Genomic DNA, 12991 nt, shown 5'->3' on the forward strand with positions numbered 1-12991 from the left:
CCAATACCGAGTATTTGCAAAGAGTATTTTACTTGTGCAAAAGCTCCCAATGCCTGGATGCTCAGGGATGATCGGTGTGGCAAGTTCTGTCCAGACCCCTGACATCTCGCGCCAAAGCCCCCCCCCCACAGGGTAGGAATAAAAAAAAAAACAAAAAAAAACATTGTAATGTTTTAAAGTAAAATTCTATAAATAAAATAAAGCAAAAAAAAACAAAACGCTGACACCAACTGCCCACCAGCCCCCCCACCCCCAAAAGAAAGCATTGTAAAAAAATAATAATAATTAAAAAAAAAAGTATTGGTAATCGGTATTAGCGAGTACTTGAAAAAAGTATGGTTACTTGTACTTGCTCTTAAAAAAAAAAAAAAAAGTATTGGTGCAGCTATATGGATCACCGATAGCTTGCTTTACAATTGTTTATTGCCTGTTAATGCTATGTAAATAATTAAAATGTCCATAGTCCTAAGGACAAAAAAAAATATACAAACGCTGTCGGGGTATGTAAACATGTAAGCCCAACTGTAGTTTGCTTTAAAAGCTTAGTCCAAGGGTGGCAGAACAGGCTACTTACCAAGGCTGCTTGTTTCAGCAGGCTCCCTCAGCTTATGAGACCGGTCAAGCACAGCTTCCTCTGTAAACCATTCATGCATGTGGATGCACCTTCAGAGCCATCACATATAATACCTTGTACTATATGATGAGACCAAGGCTCCACACAGACCTGGGCTTTGGGAAAAAGGAGGATATTACCAAAGCAGGGAGAAAGGGCTGCAACACTTTTTTTTTAACTTTAAAAGTCCAACTTAATGCTCCCCTCTCTTCAGGCCTGCCACTTCCCCAATCAAACCTTTGGTCTCCAATTCTCTACACCTTTTTCAGACGTCTTCTGCCAGGTACATGCGACACTGTGGTTCTCTTATTCTGTATTGGTCTCAAAGCAGTGGATGGTCCTGGATGATGTAGAGCAGACTGCCTTTTCAATCAGTACATTGCTAAGTGTCATGCTGGAGCAGAACTAGGACATTCTGCATTCATAGCTTCCCCTCCCCCATCTTCCAGGTTGCAGACCCTGGCTTTCTTTCAACCCAGAAGACTGCGGACACCTTGTGGGAAAGAAGTACTGCACAGGGCAGCCCAGGATTCAAGACAAGTATTGCAGAGCTGCTTTGTAAACCTCAATTTAGCCTGGAGATGGGTTTTAAGTCTGCACTCTGTTTGCAGCCAATCAAGTAATAAAAAGGTCTGTTTATGAACAGCACATGCATAGGAGAAAACAAAAAGACAGACACCAAAAGTATTTACAATAATCCATTTAATTCTAAAATGAAAATAAAGATCATTTAAGAACCATATGCTTAAAATCTATTTGGCTTTATCTTGTATACAATCATATCAACTTTCCAGCGAATGCCACCGGCAACTTAAAATGATACAGCTCACTTGCATTGTATTGCAAGAGGGTTTTGACATGTATGCTTACAATTCTGAGTTTATTTCTCAGCCCTTGCAAAACAGCTGGAAGTTCGATTCAAGATTCCTAAGCATTTGGAATTTTAAGTGCATACAGCAGGCTAATTTATCAGAAAGATCATGGTATTTGTAGTGGTTCATAGTTCTTAAGCAGTGAAACAGAAGTGGGAGTCATTTAAAAAAAAAAAAACACAAGAGTAGCGCTAAAATCTGGGTAGTTCTTGCACTTTTTATTGCATTTTAGTTTAGTTTGTATTTATGCAATACAAGTAGTTTGTTTCTTTTTAATATCCTGAAAGGTCTTTCTGTATAGAGACATTAATATGTGCTTGGTTTTTAACAGGGTATCTGTTAACAGATTTAAAATTCCTCCCCATTTGAGGGAATCCTATTGGTTTAATCTCCCAAAACCTGACAAGGTCAAACAATATTTATTACATCATTTAAAATAATCTGTTACCAACTTGAAATTCCTCTGCACTGTGTGCACAAGGAGACTAACCCAAACCCAGAGTTAGATTTGTCAGATTTCAGAAACCTAGAGATAACATTACCCTACTGCATTACATAATGTCACACGGGTGACTCAATGGAGCCAAAGTGGACCCACTGCATTACATGATAACAATACAAATGACTCCGTGAAGCTAAAGACCCCTCCACATTACATAATGTCATGCCGATGACTCTTGAGCCAAACTGTTGGCACTGCTTACATAATGCCAGAGTTGACCCACTGTATTACATATTGCCAATACAAACTCTGTCAAAATACAGAGGAATTATAGACTACTAGCAGATGGTAATAGCGGTACCCAAGTGTCTTTTCAGACACACCGCGTAGTTTTACTTTCATATCTGTGCACTGCAAACTCTTCATAGCTAACCAGATTATGAACAAGCAATATCACAACTGCAGTGTATTCACAAGCAGAGTGCCGACATTCTAGCATTAAAAATAAAAATTCTCTCCAAGTTTAACAAGCAATAATTCTGAATTTAAAGGTTACCCCATATGTAAATAAAACGAAGGACAATTTGTCAACATGTTACTCAAAGTAACTAATCACTCCTTTACTTTCTAGACAAGGTTTAAAATTAAAAGAGACTTAATATGTATAAGGCAATACTGACACTTCCTTCACTTTTATACATATGGGCTTAATGCCAGTTTTGGGGGAGGTCAGGGATTGTTTAGAATGGTCTAGGAGGAATAGAATAATGCCTCATGGTCTCCCATTACTCAGACCTTCTATTTGAATTGCTCAAGCAATATGGTCTCAGTAAGGCTGAGTTCACACTGGCATTAAGAGCAGGCATTTGAAAGGCCCCTCAAACGCCTATGCACAAGATACAATAGACGGCACATAGTGCTGTTCACACTAAGCATAGCGTTGCTTCAAAATTAAAGCCTCATGTCGGAATTTGAAGCCTTTCAATGCTTCCCATTCAAGTCTATGGTAACGCCTCACAAATGCTTTGGCAAGCAGTTGCGGGGTGTTAAGATTTAATTTACTGTAATGGTATAAGCATTTGTGGAGCAATTTTAATGCTCGTCAAACACTTCAAAACTGCCAATAGGGCGTTTGGGGAGCATTTTTAACTCCTCCTTAATGCCTGTCTAATGCCCATTGACACCTGTCTGATGCCCATGTGCACGCAATAGGAACGTTTGTTGAGCGTTAAAAATTTAGTCAAGTGTTAACAAGCCCTAAGAATTATATAAGACCCAAATTTAAATAAATTTGTGTGATTCAAACCACCCATTTCCTGAGGACTGTGTAAAACTGCAGACATCACAGTTTATTGGTTAGTAGACATTGCCAATTCTAAATACATGGAAATGTTGGCCATAAAGTAGACAATTTCTTCTTAGCCACTAATCTGCACACATTCACACTTACCATACAACAATCTTTTAATTAAAAAAAAAAATGCTTAAAATATTATGGAATAATTTTGTCAATTAAGAAGCATAACATTAAAGCAAGTCCAAAAACCATTTCTATCTTGGCTACAGTCATCATGTCACTAATGACATTTAAATAACTATTAAAATTTACATCAATATAGTAAAAAATCTGATAAATCTCCTATTTAACTTCAGCACATGAACGGATTTACCTGACTTTGAATGAAAAACACTGCACTGAGCAAATTGTTGCTTCAAGCAGGATTAAGTAAATCCTGGTTTGAAAATATTCATTCAAATTAAACAAGAGAAAAAAAAAAAAAAAAGGGAGTGAATGCCGTAAGTGCTGGAAATCTGCTAGTGTGTCCTTGATTCATTTGATGATCATCATAAATTAAAAACGGCAGGCATATAAAAATAAATACATACAAAAATAAAAAGTAAAATACAGGATTATGGCTTTGTGCCAACCAGTATTTTCCTAGAGGGGGAACAAAAAAAAAAAAAAAAAAAAGCTGGGACAGTTACATGTGTTGGAAACTATAGTACCAAATAAAATCTGCATAAAAAATAAACATATACAAAGCAAGCCTGTAACTCTGGCAAGCAGTCTAGTGGATGTTGCCGGTGTACAAAATCAAATCAGTCATAGTTCATGGAAATTCAAACGAGTTGTGCCATTTACAAAGAAAAAAAAAAAAAAAATACACACACATAGGAAACAAGTGCTCAATCAATAGTCCATCTTCTCACAACTCATGAATTCAGTCTCACCGCAAATTTGGAAGGAAACCATGTACATCCAAGTCTTATGAAAGTAATATAGCCATAGAATAAATGATAGGTAAAAGTGCTTCTCATTTAAGCCCATGCCTTTGAAAAGAAGATTGAAAGACTTGCCATTGCGACTCTCCAAGGTTATAACCTTTACAAAGGGAACATTGCTCTTCTCAACATCAAGCCTTCTCACTTATGGTTTTGCTGCTGTTCGTATTGAAAGTTATGAAACCGGTATGGAGTATTTGGAAATTACAGGAATGAAGTCAGTCCGTTATAAAACTATAACTTCACATCAAAATTTAAAAAATAGGCTTAAGAAACAAAATAGAATACAAAATAAAATTTTCCAAATATCATATCTACAAATCTGACTGGTGAGTGTTAAGGGTTTGTGTGGAAGGAGTTGGTGCTACAAAAGGTCCTTGTGTTAGAGAGAGGGGAGTCTCCTCTGGCTCTATTTTTATACTGGTGGATTGAGTTTCTGGAAGAGCCTCAGTGGAGTTGTGGTCTGTTTCTGCAGGCTGTCCCCCTTCCTTATTGTAGCTGTACTGCTTCAGCCTTATGTGCCATGCCAAACTGCACACTGCCGATACGGTTTTGAACTGGTGAATAACATTGCGAGGGATGAAGTAGATGTCGTTGTCACACAACTGAATGCGTGCATACCGGATTCCCTCCCGCCGCATTTGGTTTAGCTTTGCTTCATCCACCCACTGAACACACTAAAAAAGGGGAAAACAAACAAAAAAAAAGTTATTAAAAAAACAAATATCCAAGAAAAAATAAATAAAACCACCACACACACACACGTCTAAAGCTGGATTCATATGATGCGTTTTCCATTAAAAACCATAGAAACATTAAAAATGTATGGGTCTAGACCAGGGGTCTCAAACTGGTGGCCCTCCAGCTGTTGCGAAACTACAAGTCCCATAATGCCTCTGCCTGTGGGTGTGATGCTTGTAACTGTCAGCCTTGCAAAGCCTCAAGGGACTTGTAGTTTCGCAACAGCTGGAGGGCCACCAGTTTGAGACCCCTGATCTAGACACATTAACATATTCTGATAGTGAATAAAGTGCCCTGCAACAGTTACAACAATGCAAAGTACTGTATTTATTGGCGTATAACATTCACTTTTCCACCCTGAAAATTGGGTGCAAATAGTGAGTGTTATATGCCGATTGAAAGACATTTGCAATTTGGGCCACCTGGGGGGGGGGGGGGGGGGGGGGGGGGAGGGGCAGGACGAGCACAATCAGATTACATACAATGAGAATCTCCTGTTTACTCAGTAGCGTCTAATAGGAAGTCCCGTCTCCTGGGCCAGCATTGGACCACTGTTCTGTCTATCATAGAAGCCGGTCCAGGAGGCGGGACTTTGTATTAAAGCGGAGCTCCATCCTATTTTCAATGTTTTGCTCAATCAAATGCCATGAATGTGTTTTTAACTAAATGGATATATTATTTTTTTTCCTTCTGTACCTTTTTTTGGAATGTCCTTTGCTTCCTGTCTCTTATCTGCGGATATGGGCGGGTCAACTGTGGCTATTTCCTCATTTCCTTTTTACCTGCAATGACTCCTGGGAGCTCCTGTCATTATTCCCAGGAGTCATTGCCAATGCCTGCTGCGAGATCTCGCCGGATTTTGATAGAGCCGTGCAGCCGTTGTAAGCTGTTGACGGTGTCCTGTCGAATACTATCCCGTCGGAGAGTGCCGTCGTGTACTGCGCATGCGCAGTACGGATGACAAGCAGTTTGCAAAACTATCCGAAGATGAATGGCGCACCGATTACTGCACATGCTCGAGATCAGGGATACGGGCGGTGCATGCTGGACCATTAGACGCACAGTGTCCCAGAAGAGGATGTCTGTGGGCTTCACATGCCCACAGGCAAAAGGACAACCATCAGCAAAACTTTTATAACTTCGTTTTTGTGGCGAAAATGGACTGCAGAATTCTTTTTAAAATAATCAAGTGAGTTATATCTTTACATATATTAATCATTGTCATGATGCAAAAAAATAAAATAAAAAAAATAAAAATAAAATGGAGACAGTGGAACCCCGTTTTAAAGAGGCAGCCGAGTAAATAGGAGATTCTCGCTGTATGTAATCTGAAATGTAATCCCACCCCCCTCCCTGTCCCCTCCGAGGCAGCATTAATCTGATGTGAGGCTGCAGATGGGCATTGATCAGGCTGCATTCATGGCAATGGTGAGGCTGCATATGGGCACTGATCAAGCTGCATTAATGGTCAATTGTGAGGCTGCAGATGGCATTGATCAGTCTGCATATGGCATTAATCAGGCTGCATTGATGGGCACGGACTCTTATTTTGCTTCAAAGTTATTTATTTAAAATGTACGTTTTTTCCAGAAACTTCCCTCCTAAAATGAAGGTGCGTGTTATACACCGATAAATACGTTACACATCAGCAAGTATTTTGATGTGCTTCAACAGTTTTTATAGAAAAACAGGTGTGTAATTAGACTCATTTGTATACATGGAGTAAAAAAATAAAAAAAATAAAAAAATAAAAGCACTCCTGACAAGAAGTGGGGTAAATAGTAAAATTAACTCAAGCTGCGCATTGTGTCGTTCACACACAGATCGCAGCTCAGCCCCACCCCCACTCTTTCCTCACTGGCTACAATTGACCGCATGTGCAAGCCAATAAGCCGAGACAGACCTGGGACAGCCGCTTTCATGCACATTGCTGGATCCAGATGGGGCTCAGGTAATGGTGGGGGGTTGGCTTGGCCTGCATCCAGAGGGTTTTTTACCTTCATGCACAGGAAGGATGAAAAAAAAAAAAACAAAAAGGAAAAACCTTGAGCTAATAGAGCCACTTTAAGCGGGCAATACAGTAATTATTTATTTTTTCATTACTTTCTGGTGTAGTGAAGCTGGCCACGAGACAGAAAGACACTGTCTTGATTGAGATGAGGTTAAAAGATAAAAACTACCTTCTGGAGGAAGGTCTCAGGTCTTACCACCATGTGTTTGTTAAAGGCTGCCAGATTAGAAAAATGCCCAGCAGAGGTGATGGCAACAAAGAATGCAACTTATTTTATTAATAAGTGTGGAAAGAGGAATGTCCCTAAAATGTTCAAAAGGCATTCTTTGAAGAACCAACAGAACCAAATCCAAAATGCCACCAGTGGGTGCATAGAGTAGCTACATGCGACAAGGTACACAATGTCTTTGGAATAGAATCTCAAGGGCCAATATCTGCCCTTTGATGGTTCAGGCTGATTAAAAAAAAAAATATATATCCCTTTCTTTGCATAAGGCAAAGTATGCTTTTCACGTGCAGTGGTAGCCTCCCTAACTTTTACCAGTATGAGAATTACAGAATCAAAGAGGCTTTGACAACCATGTCAAGTCAGTGACTGAAGCAAGGTGATAAACAGCCTTTGGGCTCTTGATGAAGTCTGAAGAGCCGACAGGATATTTTCAAACAATTTGATCCCATACCAGGCTGAGGCACCTGGCTGCCAACTATCCATGCCTGGTATGGGAACAGCCAGCAAGACTTGAATGTGACATTGACAAACAGAACGTTTTCGCTATCTTTTGCAAAACAGGGTTTCTGGTGCCTTCCTGATGGTTGATATACGGCATTACCATGGTGTAGTCCAACTAAGTCTGAACAAGGTGAACCCTCGTCACTGTAGAGATGACCAGAGTTCCAGAGTGTTGATCAGAAGACAGGATTAGCATGACGTTCAAGACAAAGGCCCTCCTCTTCAGCCCTACAGGATCCCAAAGCATTGGAAGGAAGGATTTTCCCCCAACCCCAGAGCTGTATTCCTGAGCTACCAGACCAAAGATAACTTTATTCTCTGTGTCAGGCGTATCCATTTGTTTAAAAAGCGAACAGACTTATCCTACAATGACAGAACATTGAGTTTTAGCATCAGAGCAAACCAGGCCTTGGGCTTCCTCAGCTAGAACAAATGAGTACCGTATATTTTCGAGTATAGGCCGACCCGAATATAAGCCGAGGCCCCCAATTTACCCCCAAAAAACTGGGAAACTTATTGACTCGTGTATAAGCCGAGGTGAGACATGCCTGTCCATCCCTGTGTGTCTGTCCATCCCTGTGTGTGTGTCCGTCCATCCATCCATCCCTGTGTGTGTGTCCGTCCGTCCATCCATCCCTGTGTGTGTGTCCGTCCGTCCATCCATCCCTGTGTGTGTGTCCGTCCGTCCATCCATCCCTGTGTGTGTGTGTCCGTCCGTCCATCCATCCCTGTGTGTGTGTGTCCGTCCGTCCATCCATCCCTGTGTGTGTGTGTCCGTCCGTCCATCCATCCCTGTGTGTGTGTGTCCGTCCGTCCATCCATCCCTGTGTGTGTGTCTCCGTCCGTCCATCCATCCCTGTGTGTGTGTCCGTCCGTCCATCCATCCCTGTGTGTGTGTCCGTCCGTCCATCCATCCCTGTGTGTGTCCGTCCATCCATCCCTGTGTGTGTGTCCGTCCGTGCAGCCTTGTGTGTCCAGCCTACCTGTGTCCCGTGCCTCCTCCGTCCCGTGCCTCCTCCGTCCCGTGCCTCCTCCGTCCCGTGCCTCCGTCCTTCTGCCATGCTTCGTCGGCGCCTCGGCGGCCATTCCTCTGTTCAAAAGCCGCGCCTCCGTCTGTGATAGGCGGAACACTCAATTTCCCAGCAGTCTGTGTTCCGCCTATCACGGACATCCTCTCATCCTCGTCCGTAGTATGAGGATGAGCGGATGTCCGTGATAGGCGGACCACTGACTGCTGGGAAATGGAGTGGTCCGCCTATCACAGACGGAGGCGCGGCTTTTGAATACTAGAATGTCCGCCGTCTGTCTGCTCGACATGCTGATCGGGCAGGCAGATGGCGATGACTCGAGTATAAGCCGAGGGGGGCACTTTCAGCCTCAAAAAAGAGGCTGAAAATCTCGGCTTATACTCGAGTATATACGGTATGTTATTCCCAACAATTTGTTTTTAATGAGGGTGTCAACCTAATAATTGTGGGCCGTCAGCATATGGCCCAAACTCTCTACAAAAAAATTAAAATAAAAATAAAATAAAAAAGTATGACGAGAAGCCAGATCCTTTAATACACATCTAATCCACTCTCCTAAAGTCTGACAGTCCTTAAATTCATTGCAGGTTGCAACGTAGGGCCCGATAAAGAAACAAGGATCTTGAAAGTTTACCAAACGTTTGTCAATAGAATGTTTAAACACTGCTGCATCCGCAACAGAAATAGTTAGTGTTTTACACTGAAGCGTGACACTGCCGGAACAGTGGGTATAGCCAACTTATTGTTAAAGACCTCCTCAAGGAGTCTGTAAAACATTGGCAGGAGCAAATAGTTTATTCCTAGATAAGACTGAGGAAGGGGCCACAGACAACAGAGCTAAGGAAAAATCTAAGGAGTGTATCAAGAACTTAAGCACAGGGCAACTGTCCAAGCTGTTGGTAACAGGTCCATGAGGAGGAGTGGACACTGCAGGTGTTAGTGGACCTTGAACGAGAGAGACTTGATACATAGGGATGGCTTCCCTTGGGCTTGGAATCATAGATGGATCGAAATTCGGGTGATTCAGTAGGGATAGGCCAAATGTTGATTAGTGTATAAACATCCCCGTTCAGACATCTATCAGGAAAACGTCTCGTATTAGTGGGCGTAGCCTCTGATCAGTGTATTCTGACAGTGGAGACCCCTGCCTTAGTACAATGTCCCAGCGAGGATTCCCCCATCTTGCTTGTGTGCAAAGGGAAGCCAATTTTTCAGTCCTGCGATGTGGCATACCAGAGCTCCCTGCCAGCTGTTGACATATTTTGGCAGCCTGCTTTAAGGTATCAATTATCAGCCACTTTTATTGGCTGGGCCAAGATGACATCACTCCTGCGTGTGCCCAGGAGTTCAGTGAGCTTAGAATTGCCAAATTTGTACATGCACAGCTCACTGTACAAAGGTGGATAGGCAGACAACAGTAATGCAGAAGAGACCAATTGATTAAAAATCCTGCCTGTTTGCCCATTTCTTTAATTTCTCCCATGAAGTTTCACTTATATTTTAGAACACCAGGTAAAACTTGGGTACTTCAGAACCAGCTGCTGAGAACATGAGGGGCTCAAATGGCTAGTTAGTTTGTAAGAACGTAGCTTACCTGTAAAATCCTTTTCTTGGAGTACATCATGGAACACAGAGCCACAGTAATTACTATTCTGCAACCCCAGTGTCATATGCTTGGATATGAATGAGGCCAGATAGCTTAACTCGCTTTCCTATCAAAGCACAACAAAGTCCTTCAACATTCTTAACTTTATTTGTGAAATAACAGCAGGGAGCTTGTAGATGTTGCAGGGTGTTGAGAGAGCTCCTCTGTGTGGAGTGCTTATCCAGGGAAGGAGGTAAAAAAAAAGGAGTACTTATTGCAAGGTTTGCTAGCTTGTACTTACAGAGCCTTCCATGAGAGAAAAAGAGCAGAGGACTGGCTAAACAGGAAAAGGAACAGGGAGAAACTAAGGAATTTAGACAGGGAGGGTGGGCTAATCCATTCTCTCCATCAGAGAATTGAAAGGTTACTATGGCAACCAGATCAGAAAAGTAAACACTGCAAAAAGAGACAGGGCAAACTAGGGACACTTGTTCCATGATAATTACTGTATGGGTTATAGGGCACCTTCATGTGATGGACACTGGCACACCCTAGACAGGAAGTTAAATTCCCCATATAACCCCTCCCCTTACCAGGAGTACCTCAGTTTTGTAGCAAAGCAATACACGTGTAACCAGAAAGAGGGGAGGGACCTCTGTGTCCCGTGATGTACTCCAAGAAAAGGATTTTACAGGTAAGCTGTTACAAAAATCCTATTTTCTTTATCATGCATCACGGGACACAGAGCCACAGTAATTACTGTATGGGATGTCCCAGAGCAATGCCACCTGAGGGGAGGGGACACAAGTAGAGTGCAATCAGACCTAAGGACCTATACTGCCACCTGCAGTACACTGCGCCCAAAGGAGATATCCTCATGCCTTCTTTACATCCACCTGATAGAATCTGGTGAATGTATGGACTGAAGACCAAGTTGCGGCCTTACAGATTTGAGTAATGGAGGCTTGGTGATGCACTGCCCATGAAGCACTAACAGCCCTGGTGGAGTGTGCTTTGATTTGAAAAGGTGGAACCTTCCTCTTCAAGCAATCAGCCTGAATAATTACTTGCCAAATCCATTTGGCAATAGTGGATTTTGACCATGCCTGTCCTTTCCTAAGACCTTCAGACAACACAAAACAAAACATCTGTTTTCCGAAATCTGAGCATTCGCCTTCAAATAGATTTTGACTGCTCTCACTACATGCAAAGAATGTAGTCTCTTTTCTTCCTTAGAACATGGTTCTGTAAAAAAAAAAAAAATGAAGGTAAAACAATATCCTGGTTTAGGTGAAAACCTAAAACCACCTTTAGCAGAAAGCTAGGATGAGGACGCAATACTAGTCTATCCTTGTGAATGATTAAATATGACTCTTTACAAGAAAGAGCTGCCAACTCTGATACCCTTCTTGCAAAAGAAATGGCTACCAGAAAAACTAGCTTCCTTGTCAAAAGGACCAAAGGAATATGTTGTATCGGCTCAAAAGGCTGTTTCTGTAATGCCGACAGAACTAAATTCAAGTAACAAGGGTTCAGTGGTGCTTTAACCAGTGAATTAAGCCACGTTACCCCCTGTATAAAAGCATCAGACCAAAGAATACGAAGCAAGCGGACATATGAATATGGACTTATCGGTATTATGAAATAATACCGATAAGGCCGAGACCTGGCCCTTGATAGTACTTAAGGCCAGTTTCATCTCTAGCCCCATTTGCAGAAAGGCAAGAATTCTACCTATGACATACTTCCTAGGATGCCAACCCCTGGATTCACACAAGGAAACATATGCCTTCCAGACTCTATAATAAAAGGACTCTGGAAGCTGGCTTCCTTACATTAATCAAGGTAGATCTCACTGAGCCTGAAAGCCCACGATTCTTCAGAATGTGGGTTTTCAATAGTCAAACAGTTAAATTTAGCATTTGTAAAGTAGGATGGAACACTGGTCCCTGTGATAGCAGGTCTGGACATGGTGGTAGGGTCCAGGGGGCCCCCACCACCATGTTTACTATTTCTGCATACCAAGATCTTCTGGACCACAAGAACTACCGACTTCCTTTCCCGCTTGATCCTGCGAAGAAGTCGAGGTAGCAGTAGAATAGGAATGCATAAATCAGTGAGAACTGATCCCACTGGGTCACCAACGCATCTGTTCCGCATGTGAGTGGATCCCTTGTTCTTGACACAAAGTTATCAATGTTGTTATTGAACCTGGACGCAAACAGATCTACATCCGGGATCCCCCATCTTTGGCATATAGTTAGGAAGATGTCGGGGTGAAGGGGCCATTCCCCTGGGAACAACTGCTGGCGACTTAAGTAGTCCGCCTTTCAGTTCTCTACCCCTGGAATGAAGATTGCCGATATGCACGGCCCATGCTTTTCTGCCCAGGTTAGGATATGGTTTACCTCTCCCTGGGCTGCCCGACTTCTGGTGCCTCCTTGGTGATTGATATAAAGCCACTGCTGTTGCATTGTCGGATTGAATCCTGACAGGAGAATTCTGCAATCTGAATGTCCAGACCCTTAGAGATAGACACACTGCCCAAATCTCTAGAATGTTGATGGGAAAAGTCCTTTTGGTTCTGGACAATTTCCCCTGGACAGATGCCTCTTCCAGGACTGCTCCCCAACCTGAAAAGCTGGCATCTGTCGTTACCATCTTCCAGGTAACCAGTAAGGTTTCC

At 42.4% G+C, this 12991-nt stretch overlaps 1 protein-coding gene across 1 annotated transcript in view; it reads right to left on the reverse strand.

Moving 5' to 3' along the window:
- Nucleotides 1-1298: 1298 nt before the first annotated feature.
- The window catches only part of RSBN1 (round spermatid basic protein 1), a 75334-nt gene continuing 63641 nt past the window's right edge, over nt 1299-12991 (reverse strand). The window contains exon 7 of the mRNA XM_077481562.1: nt 1299-4887. Coding sequence (XP_077337688.1) covers nt 4525-4887 — 363 coding nt within the window. The 3' untranslated portion in view covers nt 1299-4524. The remainder of the gene's footprint in view (nt 4888-12991) is intronic.

This window comes from Lithobates pipiens, unplaced genomic scaffold (assembly GCF_037356315.1).
Source record: "Lithobates pipiens isolate NorthernLeopardFrog02 unplaced genomic scaffold, aLitPip1_a1.2 Scaffold_16, whole genome shotgun sequence".
Taxonomy (NCBI): domain Eukaryota; kingdom Metazoa; phylum Chordata; class Amphibia; order Anura; family Ranidae; genus Lithobates; species Lithobates pipiens.